The sequence below is a fragment of the Octopus bimaculoides genome, chromosome 8 (genome assembly GCF_046866305.1).
Source record: "Octopus bimaculoides isolate indiv1 chromosome 8, ASM4686630v1, whole genome shotgun sequence".
NCBI lineage: Eukaryota > Metazoa > Mollusca > Cephalopoda > Octopoda > Octopodidae > Octopus > Octopus bimaculoides.
The window spans coordinates 41938773-41966272 of NC_142935.1; the positions used below are offsets into that span (position 1 = coordinate 41938773).

At 35.3% G+C, this 27500-nt stretch overlaps 1 protein-coding gene across 4 annotated transcripts in view; it reads left to right on the forward strand.

The window, feature by feature from the left end:
• Positions 1-27500, forward strand: part of LOC106876206 (neprilysin) — a 162848-nt gene that overhangs the window by 101886 nt on the left and 33462 nt on the right. For all 4 annotated transcript variants that reach the window (XM_052970054.2, XM_052970055.2, XM_052970053.2 and 1 more), the window contains exons 14-16: positions 7104-7204; positions 9979-10037; positions 13979-14030. In XM_052970054.2, the coding sequence (XP_052826014.1) occupies positions 7104-7204; positions 9979-10037; positions 13979-14030 (212 nt within the window). The remainder of the gene's footprint in view (positions 1-7103; positions 7205-9978; positions 10038-13978; positions 14031-27500) is intronic.

Below are 27500 nucleotides of genomic sequence, written 5' to 3' on the forward strand. Positions count from 1 at the left end.
TACACGACTTTAAGAGGACAGCTGGGAAACCATCGGGGCCAGTTGCCGAATTTAAGCTCATTTCATTTATGGCAGCTATCACATCTTCCTCTTCAATGTCGATGTAGGTAATGGATGCAGTCCCCTTCTGCTGAGTGCTATTGTCAAAGAAATCAGCTGGGTTCTTTATCTGCATGTGACTCATAGGAGAGGTGAAGACACTCTTGAATTGTGTACTGAGCACTTCACTTATCCATGTGGGATCTGCAGTCAGTGAGCCATTAGGCAGGAACAGGGGTCCTATCTTATACTGCACCGTAGCAGTCTCCTTTGCAAATCTATAGAAAGCCTTGGGGTTTGTTTTTATGCTTTCTACTGCTCTCTTTTCCTTCTCTGCTCTCTCCTTTTCATGGGAGAGTTTAATTTTGTTTTCTATTTCTAACAGTGTTAGTTTTAATTTAGCCCTTTTCCTATCCTCCAGTTCTCTATTTAACTGGTTTGAGACCTTTGTTCTGTGTCTCATAAGGATTTTCCTGTCTCTAGGAATTCTATTGGCATGTTTGCTGGTCTTTCTATATGGCACGTATTTGGTGCATATGTCTTGTATGGTTGACATAAAATGACTTAGTTTGAGGTCATTGTCTTGTATAGAAAGGCTGTCATGCCAGTTTTGATTTCGAATCTCTCTGCGAATTGACTTCCAGTCCGCCCCGTGGAAATTCAGGTTGGATATTGCTTGAGTCCTCCTGGTGGGGTGGGTGTCAGTGGGTTGTCTAGGACCATACATAGTTAATTCTATAATGTTATGATCTGAGAGAGACGTGGGCGTTATTTTCACATTATGGATTAGGCTCGCATTGTTTGTGAAGCAGAGATCTAAAATATTGCTTCCCCTGGTTGGTTGGAGTATCACTTGTTCCATGAACAGCATGTTGGATAGTTCTAGCAATGATTTTGCCTGGCTTTGTTCATGCAGTGACATCCCAGAGAGGATGTGACCTTCAGGCCATTTAACATTTGGGAGGTTAAAGTCGCCTAGGAAAAGTATATTGATGTGTTGGTCCAGATTTGTCAGGACCTCTTCTATGCGTCTGAGGCTGTCCTCAAATTTACCTTCCTGCTTTGCGGTATTTGGTGGACGGTATGTTGAGCATACAACTACATCAATTTGTTTTATGTGTACTATTAAAGTATCACATACAGAGTTTGAGTGTGATAGTAGTAGTAGGGGTGTGACATCTTCTCGGATGTACATTGCAACTCCCCCATGACTTCTATCCCTTCTGTCTGTTCGGAGTACGGCATACTCTGGTATATTTATCTCCGCATCTGCTATATTAGGTGTTAGATGCGTTTCGGTAAGCACCATGCATATTGCTTGATTGCATGTTACTAGGTCTTTCAAGTATAGGAACTTGTCTTTGCCGCCTGTTCGTAATAGGCCCCGGATATTCAGTAGGAATATGGGTGTGATATCTGTGCAGGGGTTCCTGGTGTTAGTGGTGGCCATCCCTGATCCATCATCTGTGGTGGTCTTGGACAATGGTTCGTGTGGCGTTGACTCTGTACCCTCTGCATCCACGTTAACTGTTGTACCATTTTCTGGGCCAAGCTTAAAAAAGCTTGCTGCTCAGCTACTGCAGTTCGTACAGCCTCTGCATATAGCCTTTTTTGGGGAGCAGAAGGAATATACGGACTTCTCTCTTTGTGAGTCCTGTTGGTATTTGGTGGACCATGTGTACGTAGATTTAAGCTTTCTGGTCTCCCTTTTCTGCGCTCCCGCTTATTTTGTTGTAAGTGGTTATCTACCTTGTTTAGCTGGTGGTGTCTGGGATGGGCAAATTTGCAGCCTTGTCCCTTTTCCCCGTGCCAGCAGGTACCATTTAGGTAGAATCTACAGATCTGTTTCTTTTTCTTTTTCTCTGTGTGACGTGTTTGGGCTTGAAATATATATATATATATATATATTTAAATATAAATATATATATATATATATATTTATATATAAATATATATATATATATATATATATATTTATATATAAATATTTATATATATATATATATATATATATATTTATATATAAATATATATATATATATATATATTTATATATAAATATATGTCTATATATATATATATATATATTTATATATAAATATATATATATATATGTATATATATTTATATATAAATATATATATATATATGTATATATATTTATATATAAATATATATATATATATATATATATATATATATATATATATATATATTTATATATATATATATATATATATATATATATATATATATATATATTTATATATATATATATATATATTTATATATATATATATATATATATATATATATATATATATATATATATATATATATATATATATATATATATATATATATACATATATATATATATATATATATATATATACATATATATATATATATATATATATATATATATATATATATATATATATATGAGAACATGTATGTTACGTAAGTAAAACGTTAATGTTCGAAACTGCGGCAGTCCATAGATAATTCTTTATTCTGTATATTTCTCATTTTGTCCTGTTCTGGCGTTTTGCGAAATTTTTCTGGAGAACATTATTTTTCTTTGTGGTTGGGTCGTTGATGACCTCTTTCTAGCATATTGGATGTCCACCTAATGGTCATCCCTTATAAATGTGTAATACAATTTTTTCTGAATTTTCAGATTTTTTTATATGCTAGGCCACTTGGTTTTAAATTGAATTAATATTCACTTTATCACCCTATATATATATATATATATATATATATATATATATATATATATATATATATGAGCAACACACACACACACACACGCACGTACGTACACCAATTGCACACATATTTTTTGTACGCATACATGTTCGTATGTGTGTGTGTGTGTTGCCCGTATATCAACAAAACACTTTTTTCCTCGATGGAAAGAACAACAACAAAAGTTTTAAAAACGTGCGCGTTGTTAGAAGGGGACTTAACTCCTGTTTGTAAACAATGCTAGCTTTTTCTCCGACTTGAAAATTGCTAAACGTTATGCTTGAAAATCGATTTTCACAGCTATACGTGGGTGCCTCTGAGAGAAAAAGTTGACGAAAATGCAGATAGGGTGATGACGAATGTCCTCCGAAAATCTGGAGCGACATGCGTGCTAATTTGTGGACGTACATAAATTACATTCCCATACACACACACACACACACACACACACACACACACACACACACACACACACACACACACACACACACACATCTTGCCTTTTATAGATACGGATATACAATAAAACCCAGAGTATATAGTATTCTCTAGGTAATATCATGTTGCATTTTTTAATAGTATTTTTTGTCATCTAGTCGGCTGCAATTTTAAACCGGGATCTGCTTTATTTACGCACCTGCGAGTTTTTTCAGCAATACATATATATATATATATATATATATATACTCTCTTAATTTCATTTTCTCTCTCTCTCTCTCTCTCTCTCTCTCTATATATATATATATATATATATATATATATATATATATATATAAAACATTTGTTTCCTTAACTTCATTGTATATATATATATATATATATATATATATATATATATATATATATATATATATATATATATATATATACAGAGAGAGAGAGAGAGAGAGAGAGAGAGAGAGAGAGAGAGACATATACATATATATACATTGAAGTTAGGAAAGCAAATGTTTCACACCATAACCTGATTAAAACCTCGTAACCAGAATAATCTCGTAATACATGCGAAAAACTTAAATTATGCGTACTTGAAGACGACAGAAGAGAAATATATTGCTTAGAAGCCACAAGTCAGAAAATCCTTCCCAATATTCTACGGTAAGATTCGAAAAGAACGACGTCAAAGCGTTGATCTATAGTAAGATTTTTAGTCAACAGTGTGTTCATGTGTGACTATGTAAAGCAATAAACACGTTTATGAACGATCTATTTATGTTCCTAAACTAACAAAATTATATATGTATGTATGTGAGTGTGTGTGTGAGTATATGTGTGCATGTATGAATATGTCTTTGTATCTGTCTGTCTATCTATCCATTTCTCTCTCTCTCCATATATATATATATATATATACACACACATACACACATGCATATATATATAAAGATAGAGAGACGAAGAGAGACAGAAAGAAAGATAGATAGATATACATACATGCATATACATATTAATAATGCATACCACACACTCACACATACACATATAAATTTGTTAGTTTCGGTACACAAACAGATCGTTTATGAACGTATTTATTGCTTTACATAGTTACACATGCACACACTTTTAACACAAAATACCCTTATTACCTCAACGCTTTCTCAATATTCTTTTGATATCTTGCCGTAGAATATTGGGAAAGGTTTTCTGACTTATGGCTCCATCTATATATATATATATATATATATATATATATATATATATATATATATATATATATATATATATATATATATGGGAGAATGTACGAAAAAACAACAACAGACGAGGACAGGTGGTGTAAACAACAAAAGGATGTATTAGTATGACGCTCGGGAATACGGAAAGTCTTTAACGTTTCGAGCTACGCTCTTCAACAGAAAGAATACGGAGAAAACAAGGAGAGAAACACGGAGAAAAAATATATATATATATATATATATATATATATATATATATATATATATATATATATATATATATATATATATATATATATATATATATATATATATATATATATACATATATATATATATATATATATATATACATACATACACACGAGGGGTATTCATTAAAGATTTTCCCTGACCCACTTCTGCAAGGACTGGGATAAACGAAACTTGCCACAATTATTAGTCATTCTCCGTACACCCATCACCAATGGTGCAACACTTCTCCCATCGCTTTATGCATCTGCAGAAGGCAGAAGGCAATAGGCTGCATCTAAAGCCAAGACTTTACCACAGAATTAAGTTCATCATCATATGAAAAGTGCTTCACCTTCAAAAATGATTTCATTGCTGGAATGATATAGAAGTCAGATGGTGCGAGGTCGGGAGAGTAAGGGTGATGTGGCGTGATTTCATAGTCGCTTGAATGTGCTTTCACCTGGGCAACATGCACTTTGTTAACTGGTGCACCGTCTCAGAGGAGGTGCACAACTTTGGTCTGCATGCCACGCCTCTGCTTTGATGGCGACCCGTAATTTATGCAGCAGAGAAGCATAATATGCGCCGTTAATTGTAGTACCCTTTGCCGGAAAATCCATCATCACTACTCGACGCTAGACCCAAAAGACTGTGAGCATCACCTTGCCTGCTGAAGGTTGGAAATGAGAAACCATTGCAAATGGTGAGTTATCTTCCATTGCTTCGAATGGACTTTAGTCTCAAGATCATAGTGATGGACCCATGTTTTATCCCCTGTGATAAGTGTTCCGAATAGTCTTCCCTCCTTTTCTTGACACAATGCCAAAAGTGCCTGGGAGCAATTGAAACGTTCCTGCTTCGGAAAAGGGGTGATCATCCGGAAAATCCATTATGCAGACGAATTCCGCATGTGCAATTGGCCGTGAGTGATTTTTTTCGACGGACCCTATATTTATCTTCACTTCCTGGGCTATTTGCCGAATAGTTATGCGGCGACACTCCAAAATAGTGGCTTCCACTTTATGGACTGTGTCGTCATCAATGGCGGCATGTGGCCATCCAGGAATAGGAGCAGTTTCCACCGATGTCTCACCACATTTGAACTGGCGATGCTAGTGTTTGACTACGACGTATGATGGTGCATCGTCAACGTTGACTTCTTTCATCTTATCAAAAGTCTCTTTTGGTGTACGACCTTTTATGCATAAGAACCTGATCACTCATCTGCATTCAACTGCCTCCATTATAACACCTTAGTCCACTTCAGCAGCCGTAAAAGACAAATGAATATTAGTGGAAAGCTGCCAGTTACAATGTGACATGTAGAGACATCTATGATTATGCCTTTACAAGTTCCGTTTCCTGCAATAATCGAAAGTGAGTCAAGGGAAATCTTTAATTAACACCCTTCGTATATATATATATATATATATATATATATATATATATATATATATATATATATTCAAGGTTGAATATGGTACTTATGCGTAGGCACCCGAATATCGATAGTGTTGTCAAATTTTATTGACATTTTATTGAATTAACTTTAGTATTTCAGAATATTTTTATGTGATTTTAGTAAACATATCTAATAACATGAGAAGTCAGTGTTATTTTCATTTTTGCATAATTTAGACGATAATTTTTCACTGCCTCCTGAACATATGTGTGTGTGTGTTTGTGTATGTCTGTGTGTGTGCGTGTGTGTGTTTGTGTATGTTTGTGTGTGTGTGTGTGTGTGTGTGTGTGTGTGTGTGTGTGTGTGTGCGCTCGCGAGTATGTGTATACAGTATATACGTATATATTTGATCGTCCATTTATTACTTCTTTTGTTTTTGCCGTGTTTAAATTAGGTCTTACCAAGTTTTTTGTTGTTTCCGATAAACCAGATGTAAAATAGAATATATTTTTAACAGTTATGGGTTGAATATTTTATATATAAATCTGTACATCTATATGCATATTCGATAAATACTAATTTTACTTGAATTCGTCTCATAATTAATGAAACGAAGAGTTAGCGACGTTCACACAATTATACCAGCATGTACACTTACATATGAATACCCAATCCATCGACATGCTGTGAAGTATATCCCAGTTTCTTGTTCCAAACTCTTGAGATAATTTTAGCCATTTATTTGCCCATTAAAATATTAATTTATTTTACTTTTAGCTTACAATTACGTATTTTCTGTGAAGCCTCACTATTTTAAATATGGCCTACGCCTTGAAATTCTGTCATCGAAAAATCCATGAGGCAATAAAATGAAGCTGTTGCAAGTTTCAAACAATATATTCAATTCTATGCGGTTTCTTGGAAAAATTTCGTTACTTACTTTCATTTCACTAATTCTAACAAATGATTGTATTTATGTTATTTATTAATGTATCTAGGTACTTGTGAACGACAACTTGTATGATAACAACTTCGAATACAAAAGAGCCTTTTTGAGGAGTAAAATGAAGTTATTTAGTGAAACGGATTTAGAAGATTCGTAAGTTTTTACTTTATCACTATTTACCCAAATATTTACTTGTTTCACGGTTCTGAGCACAAATCCACTATGAACGTCCTCAATATAGTAATAAGGTAGCTTTGGCAAAATAATGATGACAATAACGATAATTACAAGGAGTATGGTGATGATGATGATGATGTTGATTACAGCGGCTTTCTCGATAGTCTCAGAATCGACAGCTGTTTCAGTCATTATATCTCGTGCCAGTAATAGAAATATAAAATTAGAGAAGTACTGTAAAAAAAAAGATTATTAAATTATATTCATATAACTATAAGGAAATACGAATAGTTTCTTGAAATTCTCATTTCAATTAAAAGTAACTTATCTTCCTTTACTAGATTGTCAATAATGCTGTCCATTATTTGGTTTCAAAGTTTGACACAAAGCCAACAGGTTTGGAAAAGTGGCTAAGTCGATTACATCGACCCTAGTGTTCAACTGGTACTTATGTTATCTATACCCGAAAGAGATGAAAGGCAATATCAACGCCGGCGAAATTTGAACTCATGACGCAAGGACGAGCTAAAGATTCTGCCAGCTGGCTACCTTATTACTGTTCAAAATTGACCATAAGTAAATATATTAAGGCTTTAAGCTGATGAACATCGAATTTTCTGTTTGATTTCTCAAGAAAATATTTTAATGTGACATAAATTGTCATCGTATTTTAAATGGCTTTTCCATTTCTGACGAGTGAACTAAGGAACGCGTTTGGAAGCTATTGCTCAGATAAATCCAAGCAAACAGTTTTGTAAATTACTATGAGACATAGATATTATTAATTTTAGTACTGGTGATGTTGGTAGTTCACCAATTTAAGTGTATCAGCTTAGTTGATTTTGCTCCTGTTTAAATATGTTTCTTATCATGAGTTCGCACCATACAAGAAAACCCGAAAGATAATAGGAAGGCAAAAACACAATGGATCATATTAAACAAAAGATATAAATCTTTTGTGTAATGGAGGGACCTGCACAAATATTGACGAGTTATCTGTCTACAAGCTGTATAGATAGAAGAATTAAAAATCTTCTCTTGCCATTTTACAGCGATAATCCTTGTATGCTACATATTTACAAGTAGCAACTTGGTGGTTTATAGATTCATTAATACTGAATAAAAAGAGTATCGGCAGCGCTCATGGTTTTGTGTTTGAGCCTCCATATCTGACTGGATTAACGAGGGAGTCTAACTCTAATACTTGCCAAAGTGATGATTCCGTAAAATCCCCAAATGGCTAAGTAGAGTTCATTAACCTAACGACTGTTAAATCTACCACTTAAGGGATTTTCTACAATTTCCGTCAGTGATATTTAACACATACAAAGCATTGGAAAAACCAAGGTTATGGAAGAAGACATTCTCTTTAAATGCCACACAGTGATATTACGAAGTAAATCACGTAGATTCGAGGCAACTGTTTTAATCACACGGTCATGTCTGTGCCCATATTTCTACGAAGACAGATTATTGATGATGAAAAATTTTCCAAAGTTGTATCATTTCAGTCAACTGTAACTACTATTAATAGAAAATAGTAAAAATAATGACCTAGCCTGAAACCTTAGTTTGGTCGTGTTAGGAAGAAATTTAATGGACGGGCTGTCTATAGCCTTCCGAAATAGCGTTGTTATGTTACCACAACTTCGAAGCAAAATTTCTTTTTTAAAATCTAGACATTTAAATATTTCTTTTTGCGGGGCGAGGGATAACTTACTCAATCATGTTTTTCGATTCCCTATAAAATTCAAGTTGGTTACAACGTCATAAACTGCCCATGTCTGTAAACCGTCCTTCAATGCAAAACAGAGTTCAGTTTGACAAAGCACATAACTTGAATATACTTCGTTTCAGGAGGAGAGTCCTACTTTAAAAGTTACATAGTTTATGTGAAGTTTTTAACATATTACAAACTTAAATTCAAATTTGGGGAAGTGAAATATTGAACAGAGTGAATATAGTCAACTAAAATTTTACTATGCACATTAAAAACATTGCGTGCCTATATTCTTTCTTATCCCCGTTAATAGATCCCCACAATAATCTCTTTATGCTCTGAATATAAAGTTTTGTTGCTGAAGTCCACATTGCTTTCATGCAAGAAGATCACATAAGTACCAGTGGTCCAATCTAATCGACTATTCAAATCTACACCATTATGGGCTTTTGCGTATATTATGAAGTAAACGTAAAGTGAAGGTCAGTGAATTGCAAGAGAGCTTGTCTGGTAACACCACAAAACTCTCTTGTGATACGTATACGTATAAAGTACTTTACGCTCCGAATTCAAATTCATTTTAAGAGGTTTACTTCAAGTTTCACACAGCTACCGCGATAGCATATAAGCGATTCAAATATTTATTTATTTATTGCCCACAGGTGGCTAAACATACAGGGAACAAACAAGGACAGACAAAGGGATTAAGTCGATTACATCGACCCCAGTGCGTAACTGGTACTTATTTAATCGACCCCGAAAGGATGAAAGGCAAAGTCGACCTCGACGTATTTTGAACTCAGAATGTAACGGCAGACAAAATATCGCTAAGCATTTCGCCCAGCGTGCTAATAATTCTGCCAGCTCACCGCCCTTAATGCGATTCAAATATTTGGAACAATTTAATTTGCACGAAATCTAAATCCCTCTCACTTGATATTCTTCATTGATAGATTTAGTTTAAGAATTCCATATACCGTGATAAAAAGAGCAGTAATATAACCAACTTTATTCGTTTTATATCATACAGGGCTATTATCAACACATTTGATGTGAACGCTGTATACAATTCAATGTTTAACACAGTGTGTATGTATAAAACTTTATACAATTTTCAGCTTTATGTAATTATGTGTGGAGGAGTAAGAGACTGTGTGTGAGGGAGAGTTTCTGATCCAACAACACGTAACGATTACCACTTGCTCAAATATGCACTGTTTTGGAAGCGGTCTATTTCGTCTCTGTCTCTCTCTTCAACTCCCTTTCTCTGTTCAACTCCCTTTCTCTCTCTCTCTCTCTCTCTCTCTCTCTCTCTCTCTCTATCTATTTATCTATCTATCAATCACTATATCTACTGATTAATTCACATGTTATTAAAACATTATCAATAGCATTCTTAATTGTAATCTTTCGATAAATATAAGTTCTGGTTTACATTGTAATGTGCGTTCTATAAATACACACATACACACTCCCTGGACGTACACAAATATCCAGATAAATATAGAATTACATCCTTCTTTTCACATTTATCTACTACTTTTCCAGAATTTACGATATGCTGGAAACCATTACAACCCACATAGTTATATTCCGGGATGAACATTTTGCTTTCTTGCCAAATGAAAACATGCACTATATCTTCATTCTTCATGTATTTATTATTGTTATTATATTATGTCCATTATATCCTTTCCATTATATCCATTCTAAAATTGACTAAACACAGCAGAAAGAGACACGTGGGGTGGAATAGTCGCTGAAGAGATCACAGGTGTGTGACGAAAGATTTTCAGATAATGGACAAAACTTAAAATAATGACAATAATAAACGCGTGAAGAACGAATATATAGTGCACGTGTTTATTTGGCAAGAAAAAGATGACCATCCTAGAATATAACAATATCTATTTCTATAGACAATTTCACATCAGGAATCTTGCAAAACAAATTCATAAACGTAACATTATATCCCACCTTATATAGAAAAGGACTGATTTCTATCATTGAGAAAACAATGCTTGTTCAGTGGTAGTCGAGGCACTACGTGTGACTGTTTGTTTGAATATATGAATGTACGTACGTACTTGCCATGGGGAAAATCCTGTAAAAGAAAAGATTCTTCGCATTATTTCCAGCTATTCAAAGGGAGCTGGCATTCTTTGGTCATGACTCCTGTTTTTGTTGTTTTCGAAATCGTAACTTTAGATGGGGCTTAAACCTGGTGCATTTGGGTGATCATATTTCTCTAAGTTGCTGTATATACTGCTCGACTGTAAAGACCACTAAAAAGACTTGCAGGCATGGTTGTGTAGTAAGAAGCTAGCTTCCCAAGCATATGGTTCTGAGTTCAGTCCCACTGCGTGGCACCTTTAGCAAGTGTCTTCTACTATAGCCTCGGGCTAATCGAAGCCTTGTGAGTAGATTTGGTAGACGGAAACTGAAAGAGACCCGTCGTATGTATGTATGTATGTATGTATATATATATATATATATATATATATATAATATATATATATATATATATATATATATATATAAATTCAAATGAGTGGTACAACAAGGCACCAATATTTACTGGAAAATAGTAATCGATACAATAACGACGCTATTGTGAAGCTTCACTGCATATATATATACACATATCTGTGTGTGTGTAAGTGTGTGTGTATGCGTGTGTATTTGTGCGTGTGTGTCTGTCTGTGTTACACCCACCAGCGCTCGACAACAGGCTCTGGTGTGTTTACGTCGTCATAATTTAGCAATTCGACAAAAGAGTCCGATAGAATAAGTAGTAGGCTAACGAAGAATAAATCCTGGCGTCGATTTGTTCGACTAAAGGCGATGCACCAGCATGGCCTCATTGACATGACTGAAAGAAGTAAAAGTTCAAATGAATATTTGTTTATTTATATCTGTTTTTCTCCATACTTTTTTTTTGTTAAGCAGCTCCAGTATACCATCCATTTGAAGCATTCCACTCATCTTTTCATTTTGCCCATATTATCAAGCTTTTCGTAGCTATCGGTGATAGGTACTTCATCCTCGCTGCTATTTTGCGATATTTTATTCTGTAGTGATGTAGTAGATGTAACAGGTGGCAATGACAAACCTACTTACGCCAACTTCTATGGCTTGTACTGGGCGGCGGCATACCCTCTTGTTTGACGTCATTTTCCTCAGTTTCAGGCGTCCGGTCACCGCTTACCAACCACATCTTACTGCCAGCGATCGGTATGCATCCACATTAAGCTGGATACACATCCGCGCACACAGCCACTCATACACACACACACACACACACACACACACACACACACACACACACACAATCGTATAAGTAGAGCGCATGAATACCAGATTTACAAAGCTCTGTAAAACATTTTGACAGCTTATATTCAGTAACTGCAATAATATTACTTTTAGGGCTCTAATGCAATGTCCTAAAATCAGAACAAAAAATGTACCATCAAACGAATCTCTGTTTGGTCTTCTGATTGCTGAGCTTAGCAGTCTCATCTTCCTTACATTATATTCTACGACGTTAGAAAAGTAAAATTACCATTTAATCATATATTCGATGTCCCAATATGTCCGAAGAATAAAAGGGATATTCAAGCCTGAAACTTTTCTGATGTTAACTCCGTTAAGTGATGGTTTACCTGATTGAGCAGGGTCAGGAAATAATGCGTTCCCGACTTCACTGACAGAAATAGCAATAACTGAACTATACAACGTATTATTGTTTCTCGCACCCAACGGCAACATTTTAAGTCAGCCATGTGTTTGCAGTGCCTGGTTGAATTGCATCAGTGAGCAGAGCTTGTATATAATTTAAAAGTAGGGTATAGGCGCAAGTGTGGCTTTATACGCGCAGGGATGGCTGTGTTGTAAGCAGCTTGCATCCCAACGACATGGTTCTGGGTTCGATCCCACTGAATGGCACCTTGAGCAAATGTTTCCTATTATAGCCTCGGATCGACCAAAGCCTTGTGAGTGGATTTGGTGGACGGAAACTTCAAGAAGCCCGTCATACACACACACACACACACACACACATATATATATATATATGTATTTGTATGTCTGTGCCTGTACCACCGCCATCGCTTGACAACCGATATTGGTGTGTCTACGCCACCGTAAGTTAACAGATCGGCAAAAGTCACCGAAAGAATAAGTAGTAACCTTACAAATAATAAAATCTTCGGGTCGATTTGTTTGACTAAGGGTGGTGCTTCCAGCATGACCGCAGTCAAATGATTGAAACAAGTAAAAGAATAACAGAATATTGGCTTGTGATGAGGAGTTGGAATTTTCCGTTTCGGTTACGACCATTCGCCAACTTGCTAGTTGTTTTAATGCATTACTTACCGCCATGAATACTTTTCTCGATTTAGCTGTTTAACTATTTCAAACGCGTCTAACAATAAGAACAATAGGAAATATATTGATAAGTCTCCTATAACATATCACGAAGTCACGCAAAAAGCGCCGTCTTTAATTTCTGTTGACCTCGTAGTATATTGATTGCTGCACTTACGACGGATTCATCAAGCAGAAAAGCTACGAAAACCCCGCAGACCCCTAAAAACTACGAAATAATATATTTTGCTTTTTGACAGACTTTATCATTTAAATTAGTAATATTCCCAACGCTAAGTCGCTGAACTTTTTTGTTATGCTGCATCAAATATACAACTATATGTAAGTTATCCTCATGTTGCCATACTCTGTCTCTATCTATCTATCTATCTATCTATCTATCTATCTATATATCTATCTATCTATCTATCTATCTATCTATGTATCTATCTATCTATCTATCTATCTATCTATCTATCTATCTATCTGTCTGTCGGTCTGTCTGTCTGTCTGTCTGTCGGTCTGTTTGTCTGTCTGTCTAACTAATGCAACCAAGGCGATAATTTGAAGCCAGAGTCGATTTGTCAAACTTTTCTTTATATGTTTAACACACACTTACATACACACATTCAAATAGTACATGACTTTTTTGGTTTTTCTTTTAGCTATACCAGCAGCCATGTTGCAGCCACCCATGTTCGATATGGATGTCGCTGAGTAAGTGTTTGTTCTTCTTATTCTACAAAAAGTTACACGCGAAGGTTGTCTGCGATACGTAGATAAAACATTTCCTGTATCCCGACTGTGTGAATAAGAACATCTAGATTCATAGAAGACATGTATGGGTGGCTTTAATGTAATTAGTAGTACCGCGTTCATGGTTACATAAGATGCTTAGTTCAAGTCTCGTAGACAGCTTGTTACCTTATTCTATCCAAGGGATTTTAGCTTAATGAATAATGGAATTCACTTCAAGATATATCATCTACATATACACACACATACGCACGGATACATGCGAACGCATTTGCGCGAAACACACACACATGCATATGCGCGAAAACACACACACACACACACACACACAAACATTTATGCATATATCATGAGTGCGTCTGAAACGCTGTCGCTATTAAAAGTTCACATTTCAAAGTCATATATCTTCTAAAAGTAGTGTGCGTTTGCAAATGCCAAAAGAAATTGAAATGACGAAGCGTTCATTGATTCTAATTTAAAGTTGAAAATATATTTTTAAAAATGTTTATATTTCATGCACTATAATTCGGACATTTCGGTAATATTTAATTATGAAATATCATCATAGTACCTGAATATTTTAGAAATATAAACAAACGTAAACCTGAAACAATAGATTATTTTCAATCGTCAACGACATAAACTGCGTATTAAGGTTTTGGGGATAGGATTTTCTAAATGAGGTATTTTACTAAAGACAGATTTCCAATAAATATTGGTTTCAAATTCGATGAAGTCGATTACACCGACACTAACGCTGAACTAGTATTTATTAATATAAAAGATGAAAGGCAAAGTTAGTCCTGGCGGAATTTGAACTCAGAGTGTCAAGACACACGGAATGCTGCGAAGCATCTTGCTCGATGTGCAAGCGATTGTGCAAGCTCACCGCGTTAAATTTCCGTTAATGTGGACATATTTTGTTTGAAATATATTTGTTACCCCGTACTAGATACTGTTAGAGAAGTTTAAGTAAAAGTGATTTGATAGCAATATATACTAATGTAAATGTAAATCACTGGAAGACTGAATTATTTTTTGTCTACCATGACAGATGAAACTTCATAATAACATTTTAAAAATATAAGTTTTATAACAAGAATTTTAACAAGCTATGTATATAGAAGACAGCTTTTGCACGCTAGCCATAGTCCAACATTGATGTATATCCACAAAACAATTTATTTTATGATAATTTAAGCTAGAATACACCTTTTCAGAATAGTTGTCCTTTAAACAATAACATAGACCAGGCTTGAACTATAACTCGATAGAGGCTGCAGCCTCATAGTATTCCTGGTCATCATCAACAGCTCATCAACTTTGGCATAAATACCAGGACAACATGACGTAATACATACTGTATCAAGCAGAACTAAATGAAATTGAACAAAGTGTTATACCTATTACGCACAAACAAGCACTAATCCTTTTTGAAAATATTGTACAGTATATTACAATGTCTTTCAGAACGTGGACTGCTAGGCCCTGTATCAAAAGCAACAGCAAATCTCAAACGAGGGGTACATCAGGGAACTAGCTAAGAGACATTCATTAACCAGAAAATAATGCCTACCAAGATAAATTATCTAGATTCCAAACAGATTACAAAAATCGTATATGAGGAGCAAACAATTGACAACATTTGACTCAGCAACAATGAGTTTCTTTAGTGTTATTCGCGAAGCAGGCAAATGTGTTGTATCGACTTAATTTTATCATAAGTTCGTTTACTAAAACAGCTTGCTAAAGCATTGTTCAAATAAAGAATTTTTACCACTATAGTTACAGCTGGAAAATGTCCTAACAACCCAATTTGCAAAGGTTTTATTCTACTTGAGAGTAATAATGGTTTGCTCATTTGACATTTCAGTTACATGATTTCTTTCAAATCTTCCTAGTTTTGTTTTCAAAATACCGCACTTTTCTATCCCAAATTCCATACTTACGTCATTTGAGAAAATGTGGATAGTATTTACAACACTTTCAAGCATTTTCTCATTTTTTTGCATGGAAAGGATATGATTTATCTGACCATTTCCTTTTCCAAAATCGTAAGGTATTTTAACTTTTCGTAGTATCATAGTGAACGGCGTCAGGGCCAGTACGAACAGTAATGGAAATAAGCTCTCACCTTGAAATAAGCTCTCACTTTGAAATAAGTTCTCACCTTGAAATAAGCTCTCACCTTGAACGTCTGACATTCACATCTCCGAGACTTTGTTTTCCCCCAATTAATTCAGTATTCCCATGTTTCATACTTTCGTTAAGCATTTTGCCATATTTTTTTGCTATTCCAAACATGCTCATTGTTGTACTTATTCTACTGTGTGATACTATGTCATATGTCTTTTTTTAATCTAGCCATATTTCATCCACTCTCGTCAATCTGCGTCTACAATTTCTAATTATCATTTTATCATCTAATAAGTGATCTTTTGAATCCCTACATTATTTCCTTTATCCTTTCTCTATTTCTGGAAGTAGATTGATACTTTTCAGATGGTTGTATAATTCTTCCAACAAGGCATTGATCAGAAGCTCTTTATTTTAACCTCTGTATGCTATGTATATGTCCCTTCTTTTTCAATATATACTGCGTATACTTACTTTTTTTTTCATTGCATTATATGCGAACCTCCACATTTTATGTTTGTCTTTTTATCATCATCCTCAGCCTTCGACCTTGTAACAAATAAATGAAATTATTATTATTATTGAGTGAGAGAGCACCGCATGCAGAAGTGATTTATTCAAACTCCAAAGAATTCTGTTCAACATATAGCTATGAATCTCCACGGCTCTTCTGCTCGTGATCAGAGGTACACATATTCTTATTATTATTATGACTATTATTATTTTACTTCTTAGAACGTTCGGTCTTGTTGTTCTGGTAAATTCTGTGAGAGCAGACAACAGTTTGCAGTCAGAGGTCTCACAGGGTCTCTTTCTGCACATTATAAGCTTTGATATTTGGTTGTTTATTATCGTGGGAGACATTCAAAATCCAAGTACCAATCGCAAACTCTTAGCTGTCCGCAGCAGAGCAGTTTTGGAGGCTTGCTCTGCTCTGATGTCAATTCTGATTTCTTTAACATATTTCTTGAACTAGGTTTTTAGTGATGCTAGTGACCCTACAGCTCCTGAAATGACAGACATTCTCCTCATAGACCACGTTCTTGCAAATTTTCGTCTTTTCGTAGTCTTTAATTTTCAATCATTTCTAGTTCTGTGTCACTTATGCGTGCGCCTCCTGGTATAGCAAAATCACACACTATCTTATATTCCTTCTACTTAGTGACTCCTTCTGGCCTATGTTCATGCTATTTCCGTATATCGTACCACTTCCGGCATCATGTTCTCTCTCTTCATTGACCACAAACCTTCGTATTACTCACTTCAAATTGAAGAAGTTCTTTATTTTTTTCTTCTTCTTTCACATTGATCCCGTTGTCACCAGGGCATGCTATGTCGATTATTATACATGTTCTTTCTTTTTTATTCACCACAAGAATGTCCGGTTTCCTTTGTCTGGTCAGCTGATCGCCCTGAACCACTACATCCCACAGAATTTTGCACTTCTTATTTTCGGTGACTCCTTCTGGGGTTTGTTCATACCACGTCTTTGCTCTGTGTAGGCCGTGATTTCAACAGGCCTCCCAATAGATCATTCTTACCACATTGTCTTGGCGTCGTTTGTATTCGCATTGTGTCAATTTCGGGCATTCGTTAACGATGTACTATATCGTTTCACCCCTCTCACCACAAATTCTGCATTTGTCGCTATCGATAGTGTTGTCAAATCTGCACTTCATATAATTGGTCCTTAATGCTTGTTCCTGAGCATTTCATGTGAGAGCTTCTGTCTCTGTCTTCAGGTCACTCCTCTTCATCCATGACCTCAGGTCCTCCGCATCTCTCTTGGCGTTCACATCTCTTGCAAACTGACCGTACATTTTATATTATTATTATTGTTGTTATTATTATTGTTGTTGTTGTTGTTGTTGTTATTATTATTATTATTATTATTATTATTATTATTATTATTATTATTATTATTATTATTATTATTATTATTATTCAGTAGTTTTATTTTTATAACGTGCTTTCACTTCACTACCGAGCGCAGCTCTGTGCGCCTTGGGTATGTGCTGTGGTTTGCTGTGGTGCTCTTATGTTTACTGTATTGAAAGTGTTTTGCGTAGAATGTGTGCAGTACCCAGTAGTGCAATTTTCTGTATGTTATATATATTTGTAAGTCCTGGTGTTTTTGTTATGTATTTGTCTGAATATTTTTTTATTATACCTAAGACACCTACTATGATAGGAATTGTTTCTGTTTTTAGATTCCACATTCGAGTTATCTCTATTTACAGGTCTTTGTATTTTGAAAGTTTTTCCATTTCTTTTAGAGAAACGTTGTCATCTGCTGGTATTGAAACATCAATTAGAAGGCATTTTTTTCCTTCATGATCTTTGACAACTATATCTGGTCTATTTGCCTTAATTTCTCTATCTGTGTGTATTGGCATATCCCAGAGTATGGTTGCTTTCTCGTTTTCTGTGACCTTTTCTGGCGTGTGTTTATACCATCTTTTTTCTGTTGCTATTCCATAATGTTGGCATAGCTTCCAGTGTATATAGGTCCCAGCTCTGTCGTGTCTGTGAATATATTCCTTCTTAGCCAGGACTGGGCAGCCAGAGATAATATGATTTATTGTTTCTTGTCGATCTCCACATATTCTACAGTTACTTGTTATATTTCTTTTCATTATGTGTTTTTGGTAATTTCTGGTGGGGAGGCTTTGGTCTTGTGCAGCAATTAAAAATCCTTCAGTCTCTGCTTTGAGTCCTGAGCTTCTCAGCCATCGCTGGGATTTTTCTCTGTCTATTTCTTTTGCATTTAGTTTAGCCCAGTATTTACCATGTAGGGGCTTTTCTTGCCATCGTTTTATCATGGTCCGTTGCTGTTCTAGTTTTAGTTTGGATTTCATTTGTTTTATAGCTTTTGTTGTTTCTTCTTCTTCTTCTTCGTATTTGTTAGGTAGATTGATTTCTTGTTTGTATTTGTCAGCTTCCTTAAATACTGAAAACAGTTTTTTGTTTTGCTCGTGTTTTGTGGCTATTTGTATTAGTTTCCCTTGCTTCTGGAGTAGGTATTTTTGCAGTCCTATGGTGGTTATTTTATAATAGTTTTCTAGCTGTATAAGACCCCTGCCACCTTCTGTGCGTTGTATATATAGCCTTTCTATGTCAGATTTTGGGTGGTGCATCCTATATCCTGTCATTATTTTTCTTGTTTTCCTGTCTATTTTACATAGTTCGTTTAGTGTCCAGTTAAGGATGTTGTAGCTGTAGCTTATAACTGGGACAGCTAAAGTGTTGATACCCATTATCTTGTTTTTAGCATTGAGCTCTGTTTTTAGTATTGATCTAACTCGTCTATAGTACTCTTTCTTTATTTTTTCTTTCATTTGTGTATGTTGTATCCTATCTAGTTCATTGACTCCTAAATACTTATATGGTTGGCTTTCGTCTAGTTCTCTTATTTCATTGGCTTTATCTAGTGTTATATTGCTACTTTTAACTAATTTTCCTCTTTTCAGGGTTGCTTTGGCACATTTTTCTAATCCGAATTTCATTTCTATTTCCTTGGTAAAGCCGTGTACTGTCTGTAGTAGTGTTTCTAGCTCTTTGTCGTTTTTTGCATATAATTTTAGGTCATCCATATATAGAAGGTGGCTGACTGTTTTTCCATAGCATTTGTAACCGCATCCAGTTCTATTTAGCAATTCTGTTAGAGGTGTGAGTGCCAGGCAGAACAGGAGTGGAGAGAGCGTGTCTCCCTGGAATATTCCCCTTCTAATGGGGATGGCTTTCGTTTTCACAAGTCCCTCTTTTGTTTGGAGCTGTAGCACTGTCTGCCATTTGTTCATTGAGTGCTCTATGTATTTTATGATAATTGGTGCCACCTTGTTTATGGCTAGTGTTTCCAGAATCCACGTGTGGGGAACACTGTCGAAAGCCTTTTGGTAGTCCACCCAGGCCATACTGAGGCCTTTCTTCTTTCTGCGGCTGTCTTCAGTTATGGCTTTATTGATCAATAATTGATCTTTACAGCCGTATGAGCCCTTGCAGCATCCCTTCTGCTCCTCTGGAAACAGGTTGTTATTTTCCAGGTGTTTACTCACTCTCTGCGATATTATTGCAGTAAAGGCTTTGTAGATCGTAGGGAGACAGGTTATAGGTCTATAGTTTTGTGGTTTCTCCGTTTCCGTGGATTTGGGGATTAAGATGGTTTTCCCTTTTGTGAGCCATTCAGGCATTGTTTCTGGATCTGCTATTATGTTGTTAAAGTTTTCTGCCAGCTTTTTATGCATTGCTGGCAGGTGTTTTAACCAGAAATTGGGGATCTTGTCGTGTCCAGGTGCTTTCCAGTTGCTTAGTCTTTGCAGTGTCTGGGTGACCTCTTCAGTTGTTACAGGGGCCCAGAGTTGCTCAGGTGCTAAGTTCGTTGTTTTAATGGTCCTTTTTTGGGGTTGTTGCTTCACCGACCATATTTGTTTCCAGAATTTCTCTAGTTCTTCTGCTGTTGGTGCTGAAGTAATGTCTATTTTATTTTTACCCAGTTCTTGGTAGAGTTTTTTGGGGTTGGATTTGAACTGTTTGTTTTGTTCAAAGAAACGTTGGCGTTTCTCATACCGGCGGATCCTCTGTGCTTTGGCAAGGATGTCTTGCTTTAGTTTTTCTTTTGCCTCAGGTAAGTCTTTTTCTGTAATGCTGTATTTGTACAGTATTTTTGTTTTCTTCTTGTTACTTAGTAGTGTTGATTGTTTACTAATTTCGTTGAGAATCGATAAATCTTTTCTCTTTTTTTAAATTTTGTTCTGGATGTTATTTATCCACAAGGTCTGTTTGGGTGGTAGAACTCCTGTTCGGATGGGTTTGAGTGAGTATCCTGCTTCTTTTGTGGCTGCAGTGGCTGCCGCATATATCATGTCATTTAGCTCAGTGATATTGCCTGTTGTTTCTGTGGTTGTTAGTTCCGTGACGGCCAGGTTTATGCTATTTATTATTGATGTTGTTTTATTGTCTATTTTGATTTTTGGGAGATATAATCTGTGGTCCATTCTAAGATCTGTGGTTTTCAGTTCTTCGGTTATTTTCATTTTCATAGTATCGTAATTATTAGGTTTCCCTTCGTTATTTCCAGGCTTTATATTTGTTTTGCCTTCCTTTTCATTCATATGTTTGTCTGTGGTGTTCTGGATTGGTGCTTTTTGTACACTATTATACATCTCTACGGTCTGGGTTTGTTGTTTTTTGTTTACTTCGTTTTTGCCGGGCATGTTACGTTTGTCCTTGTGTTTTGCTATCTCAGTGTTTATATTATTATTTGGCATTGCTGTGTGACTACTATCTAGATTTTCCTGATGTATTTTTTCTTTCAATTGCTCTATTTCTATTTCTGATATTTTTTTTGCTTTTAGAATATATCTTCTTATGTTAGCTAGTTTGTTAGGGTTCATTGTTTTATCGAGGTCTATATTTACATTATTTTTCTTCCATGTTTTATATGTATGTGTTGTTGCGTTTTCGTTTTTTGGGTAGAGTACTGCTGTGAAATAGGCGTGTAGGATCGAAATGTGTTCCTCACGTGTCCATTTATGCCGTTTTGGTTTTGTTTGCGGGACATGAGGAACAACGTCCGGCCCTTTATTTTGACGGTCGTCGTTTTCGTAGGGTACCGGTTCGTTTATTTCTGTTGTCAGATTGTTTTGCACGTTCATATCTTCGTATTTTTTTCTTAACAAGCTTACAGTACGTACTTCTCGGTTGTTATTCTTGGGTGAAATAATACCGGTGTTATTTAATATGTTTGTAATTTTTTTGTACATGGTGTTTTGGGGTTCGAAGATGGTCTGATTTTGATGTAACACGTGTGTTTACGATCGCTGTGCGGGTAGTGGAGGTATCAAGTTAAAATACATCATTATATTTGTAAAAATAGAGATAAATTTCAATGAGTATTACTTACTCGGATATAGTCCAACCCTTTGTCAGCTATTTTTTGTATATGGTGTTTGGGTTTGGGGATGGTCTGTATTTTGATGTAACACGTGTGTTTACGATCGCTGTTCGGGTAGTGGAGGTATCAAGTTAAAATACATCATTATATTTGGAAAAATAGGAATAAATTTCAATGAGTATTACTTACTCGGGTATAGTCCAACCGTTTGTCAGCTATATTTGGGCTCCATGCGATGTCTTTATTTCCGATGTTTTTGGATAAGTTTCGGAGCAGTGATTTATCGTATTATTATTATTATTATTATTATTATTATTATTATTGACGTCGCACAGTATATAATATCGTGAGGTTGTTGGTTGAAGATATTGCGTCTACCGGGGATTTGTAACATTTGTCAAGTCACAAGGACCTCAGACAGACAGTACTCTACGCAATATGCGTGCATATTATTACTTTTATTATTATTATTATTATTATTATTATTATTATTATTATTATTATTATTATTATTATTATTATTATTATTATTATTATTATTATTCAGTAGTTTTATTTTTATAACGTGCTTTCACTTCACTACCGAGCGCAGCTCTGTGCGCCTTGGGTATGTGCTGTGGTTTGCTGTGGTGCTCTTATGTTTACTGTATTGAAAGTGTTTTGCGTAGAATGTGTGCAGTACCCAGTAGTGCAATTTTCTGTATGTTATATATATTTGTAAGTCCTGCTATTTTTGTTATGTATTTGTCTGAATATTTTTTTATTATACCTAAGACACCTACTATGATAGGAATTGTTTCTGTTTTTAGATTCCACATTCGAGTTATCTCTATTTCCAGGTCTTTGTATTTTGAAAGTTTTTCCATTTCTCTTAGAGAAACGTTGTCATCTGCTGGTATTGATACATCAATTAGAAAGCATTTTTTTTCTTCATGATCTTTGACAACTATATCTGGTCTATTTGCTTTAATTTCTCTATCTGTGTGTATAGGAATATCCCAGAGTATGGTTGCTTTCTCGTTTTCTGTGACCTTTTCTGGCGTGTGTTTATACCATCTTTTTTCTGTTGTTATTCCATAGTGTTGGCATAGCTTCCAGTGTATATAGGTCCCAGCTCTGTCGTGTCTGTGAATATATTCCTTCTTAGCCAGGACTGGGCAGCCAGAGATAATATGATTTATTGTTTCTTGTCCATCTCCACATATTCTACAGTTACTTGTTATATTTCTTTTCATTATGTGTGTTTGGTAATTTCTGGTGGGGAGGCTCTGGTCTTGTGTAGCAATTAAAAATCCTTCAGTCTCTGCTTTGAGTCCTGAGCTTCTCAGCCATTGCTGGGATTTTTCTCTGTCTATTTCTTTCGCATTTAGTTTAGCCCAGTATTTACCATGTAGGGGCTTTTCTTGCCATCGTTTTATCATGGTCCGTTGCTGTTCTAGTTTTAGTTTGGATTTCATTTGTTTTATAGCTTTTGTTGTTTCTTCTTCTTCTTCTTCTTCGTATTTGTTAGGTAGATTGATTTCTTGTTTGTATTTGTCAGCTTCCTTAAATACTGAAAACAGTTTTTTGTTTTGCTCGTGTTTTGTGGCTATTTGTATTAGTTTCCCTTGCTTCTGGAGTAGGTATTTTTGCAGTCCTATGGTGGTTATTTTATAATAGTTTTCTAGCTGTATAAGACCCCTGCCACCTTCTCTGCGTTGTATATATAACCTTTCTATGTCAGATTTTGGGTGGTGCATCCTATATCCTGTCATTATTTTTCTTGTTTTCCTGTCTATTTTACATAGTTCGTTTATCATTATTATTATTAATATTATTATTATTATTATTATTATTATTATTATTATTATTATTATTATTATTATTATTATTATTATTATTCATATACACACAACAGAATAGACTGTTGCAAAAGAAAAATTCATAACATCGGGTTACAAGTTAGTGACCTTAGAGCGAAGAACCCTACTAAGTATCCTAACTGCCCCTAATAACATTGTTTTATGGAGCTGTACTAAACTGTTTTTTCTTTCCTCTAACCATCTGTTGAAATAGTTGGGGATATTTCTTAATGCATCTATAACTACTGGGATACATTTCACCCGCACTTTTCATAGTCCCTGTAATTTAATGTCTCGGTCCAGGGACTTTGTTATTTTTCTATACTCCTTATATTGATTTGTTTCAATATTTGGGACTGTAAAGTCAATTATCTGGTACTTTCTTTTCTCTTTATCTACTACTACTACTACTACTACTACTACTACTACTACTACTACTACTACTACTACTACTACTACTACTACTACTACTTCTTCTTCTTCTACTACTAATACTACTACTGCTGCTGCTACTACTACTACTACTACTACTACTACTACTACTACTACTACTACTACTACTACTACTAAGTCAGTCTGAATGTTAATGTCCTACATCTTATATTTCTTACTTCCTAGTACGTTACTAGGTTTATGTTCATACCATTTCCCTCTATAGTCAAATCCTAACTTTCTACATATCTCCCAGTGGATTGCTTTCCCTAGATTGTCATGTCTTTTCTTGTATTCTTCCTGAGTCAGCATGTTATATTCACTTACTATATGATTAAAGCTTTCCTCTTTTGATTTGCATAATCTACATTGGGAATTTACTTAGTTTTTGTTTGTTTTAGCTTTAACCGAAATAGTCCTTAATGCTTGATCTTATGCTGCTACCAAGAAACTTTCTGTCTCCCTTTTCAGCCTTCCTTTCTGCAACCATAACCATATCTCACTACAACTATTTGTTGTAACTATCTTTGTGTAGCTGCCATGGAAAGCCCTCTCTTGCCAGTCAGATAACCTTTGTTTTGTTTCTGGTTTTTAAACTATTTCTGGTCTTTCAGATATTGTCCAATCTACAAAAACTGTTGAATATCTGCGTAACGTTAATACCCAAATCACTTTATCGCCTTCATTAGATTCGGACCATTTAGCTTTGATTTCATTAGCTTCATTAGTCTTCTGATGTACTCTTCAATTTTCGTTTTCATTTCTAAAGTTAGTACTTTGTCAGATCTAATAGTCCAAGATACTTATAAATCTCTCCAACTTCACTGATTTTAATGCCTGGCCATCTGGTAATTTGATGCCTCCAATGTTGACTATCAGACTTCTTCTCATAACTAATATTTCACACTTATCTATGCCAAATCCCATGCCTACATCTTCGCTGAAGCGTCAAATAGTATATGTTAAAGAATCTATCTCTTTTTCATTCTTACTAAAAAGATTCAGATCATCCATGTAGAGCAAATGGTTAATTTTTCTTTTACTATTTCTGAAATAGTCCCCTGCCTGTACCCTCTTTAATACTAAACTGAGGTGGATCAAACATAAGACAAACATTAAAGGGGATACCGAGTCTCCTTCGAAAATTCCTCTCTTGATATTAACCTTTCCTAAGACTGTGTCACCTGGGTAGGGATCTACGTTCAATTTCTTCACGCTAAAGCTAATTAATTCTATTATGTTGTCTGCGATACTGAATATATTCAAAATCTCACTTATCCATGTGTGTGGGACCATACCATAGGTCTTTGTTTTCATAATATATCAATGCTTTTGTTAGATTTTTCTTTCTACCGTTTACTCAATTTAGAACTGCTTTGTCTATGTATAAGAGATCATACGTTCCTCTAGCTCTCTTCCTGCAACGTTTCTGTTCTTCTGGCAGTAAATTCTGGTTGTCAAAGTGCTTGTAAATGCTTTTTGAAAGCATTCCTCTTAACAGCTTCCACACTAATGGTAAGCAAGTGATTGATCTATAATTACTAGCTGTATTACCCTTCCTCTTATCTTTCATTAGGGGTATTATTCTCCCTCTAGTAATCGAATCTGGTATTATTCCACCATTCAGGTACTCCTGAAGTTGTTCCCTCAGCCTACCATGTAAACTACTAAATGTGTTTAGTCAGTTCCCTCGAACTAAATCTGATCCTGGGCCCTAACAGTTTGGGATTTTTCCGAACACTTTACTCATCAATGCAGATCTGGATGCGTCTCACTCCCTACTTCTGTCCTCTCTTTCCTTAACCATACTGCATCTCCGTTATGATTGACTGACTTATCTCAAATATTGGTCCAGAACTTTCTAGCGTCTTCTGCATTAGGTATCTCATTTTCACTACTTTCTTCTCCCATATTTATTTAATTGTAAAACCTCCTCTAGTCTGTCTCATTCAATTTATTCTGTTGATACTGATCTATTCTTTTCTGATATCTGAGGAACTTACCTGCTATTGCTGGGATACGCCGTTTCAACTGTTCTGCGACTGTCCCAAATCTACTTACATGCTTCTTTCCTACTGAGAACTTTTAAATTCTTCACTTTATTTTGTAATCTCCTTTTCCCCAAAAGCTCTTTTCTAATATTTCCTTGTAGAATATCCAGTCTTCTAGTAACTACTACTCCTATTGCATAGATCAATAAGTTAGTGCCTCCTATATTTTTAGTATCCATCCTGCTGAAACAGAATCAACTTTCCTAGTAATATCTAGCAGCATTCTTTTATTGGTACCTTTTAATGCTGCCAATCTCGTTCTTGCTTCTTTACTCTTTAATTCCTGAAACTCATCTAAAATCTTCTGATCTTCCCCACTTAAATCAATTAAATCGCTGGTGCCAGTTGTCCATTTCTTACTGGTAGTGCTATTTATTTTCTCGTTTAGGTTCTTCCTTGGTTTTAGCTATATCTCTTATGTTGTTGTTTGTATTTCCTACTGCCTGGAATTTACCATTTCTCTGTGATCTCTTCCACCTCCAATTTTGTCATCCTCTCTCTTCTCTTAATAGTATATCCTTCGCTGCCCAAAGTGTTAGCATCCATTTTCTATAGAGCTTTCTTTTAGGTTCACTATTTATGTAGCACTGCATCACTATACTGTTTTCTTGGCTGGTTCACTTCCTCCTTACATATTATCTGCTGATGCTGTATTAAGATAACAGCTGTGGTCAGTCGGAATCTTTACAGCTGAGCGAGAGGCCTTCTCTTAAACGCCCAACCACAATTTCGCTGTTACAATCAGAGTTTCGTGGCAAAATCCTGTCTCATAAACTGATCCTTTCAAGTAACTTTTTATTGTATCGCTTGCTGCACTATTTTGCTGGTGAGACGTCTGTTTCCTTATTATAATTTTTATCACAGGTTTTGTTGGAGCTCATCCCATCCCTCAAAACTGCTGCCCTTATGAAAAAATTTGAAACTATTATTATCATTATTATTATTTATCTTTACTCCATCTTTTGTTGGAGCTCGTGGAGTCTTGCATGCATAACGGGCTTACTACCTGCAGCCTACGGTATCATTCTATCCGTTCTTTGTTGCTATCCAATACTTTCCTGATTGTTCTGGCGTGCGA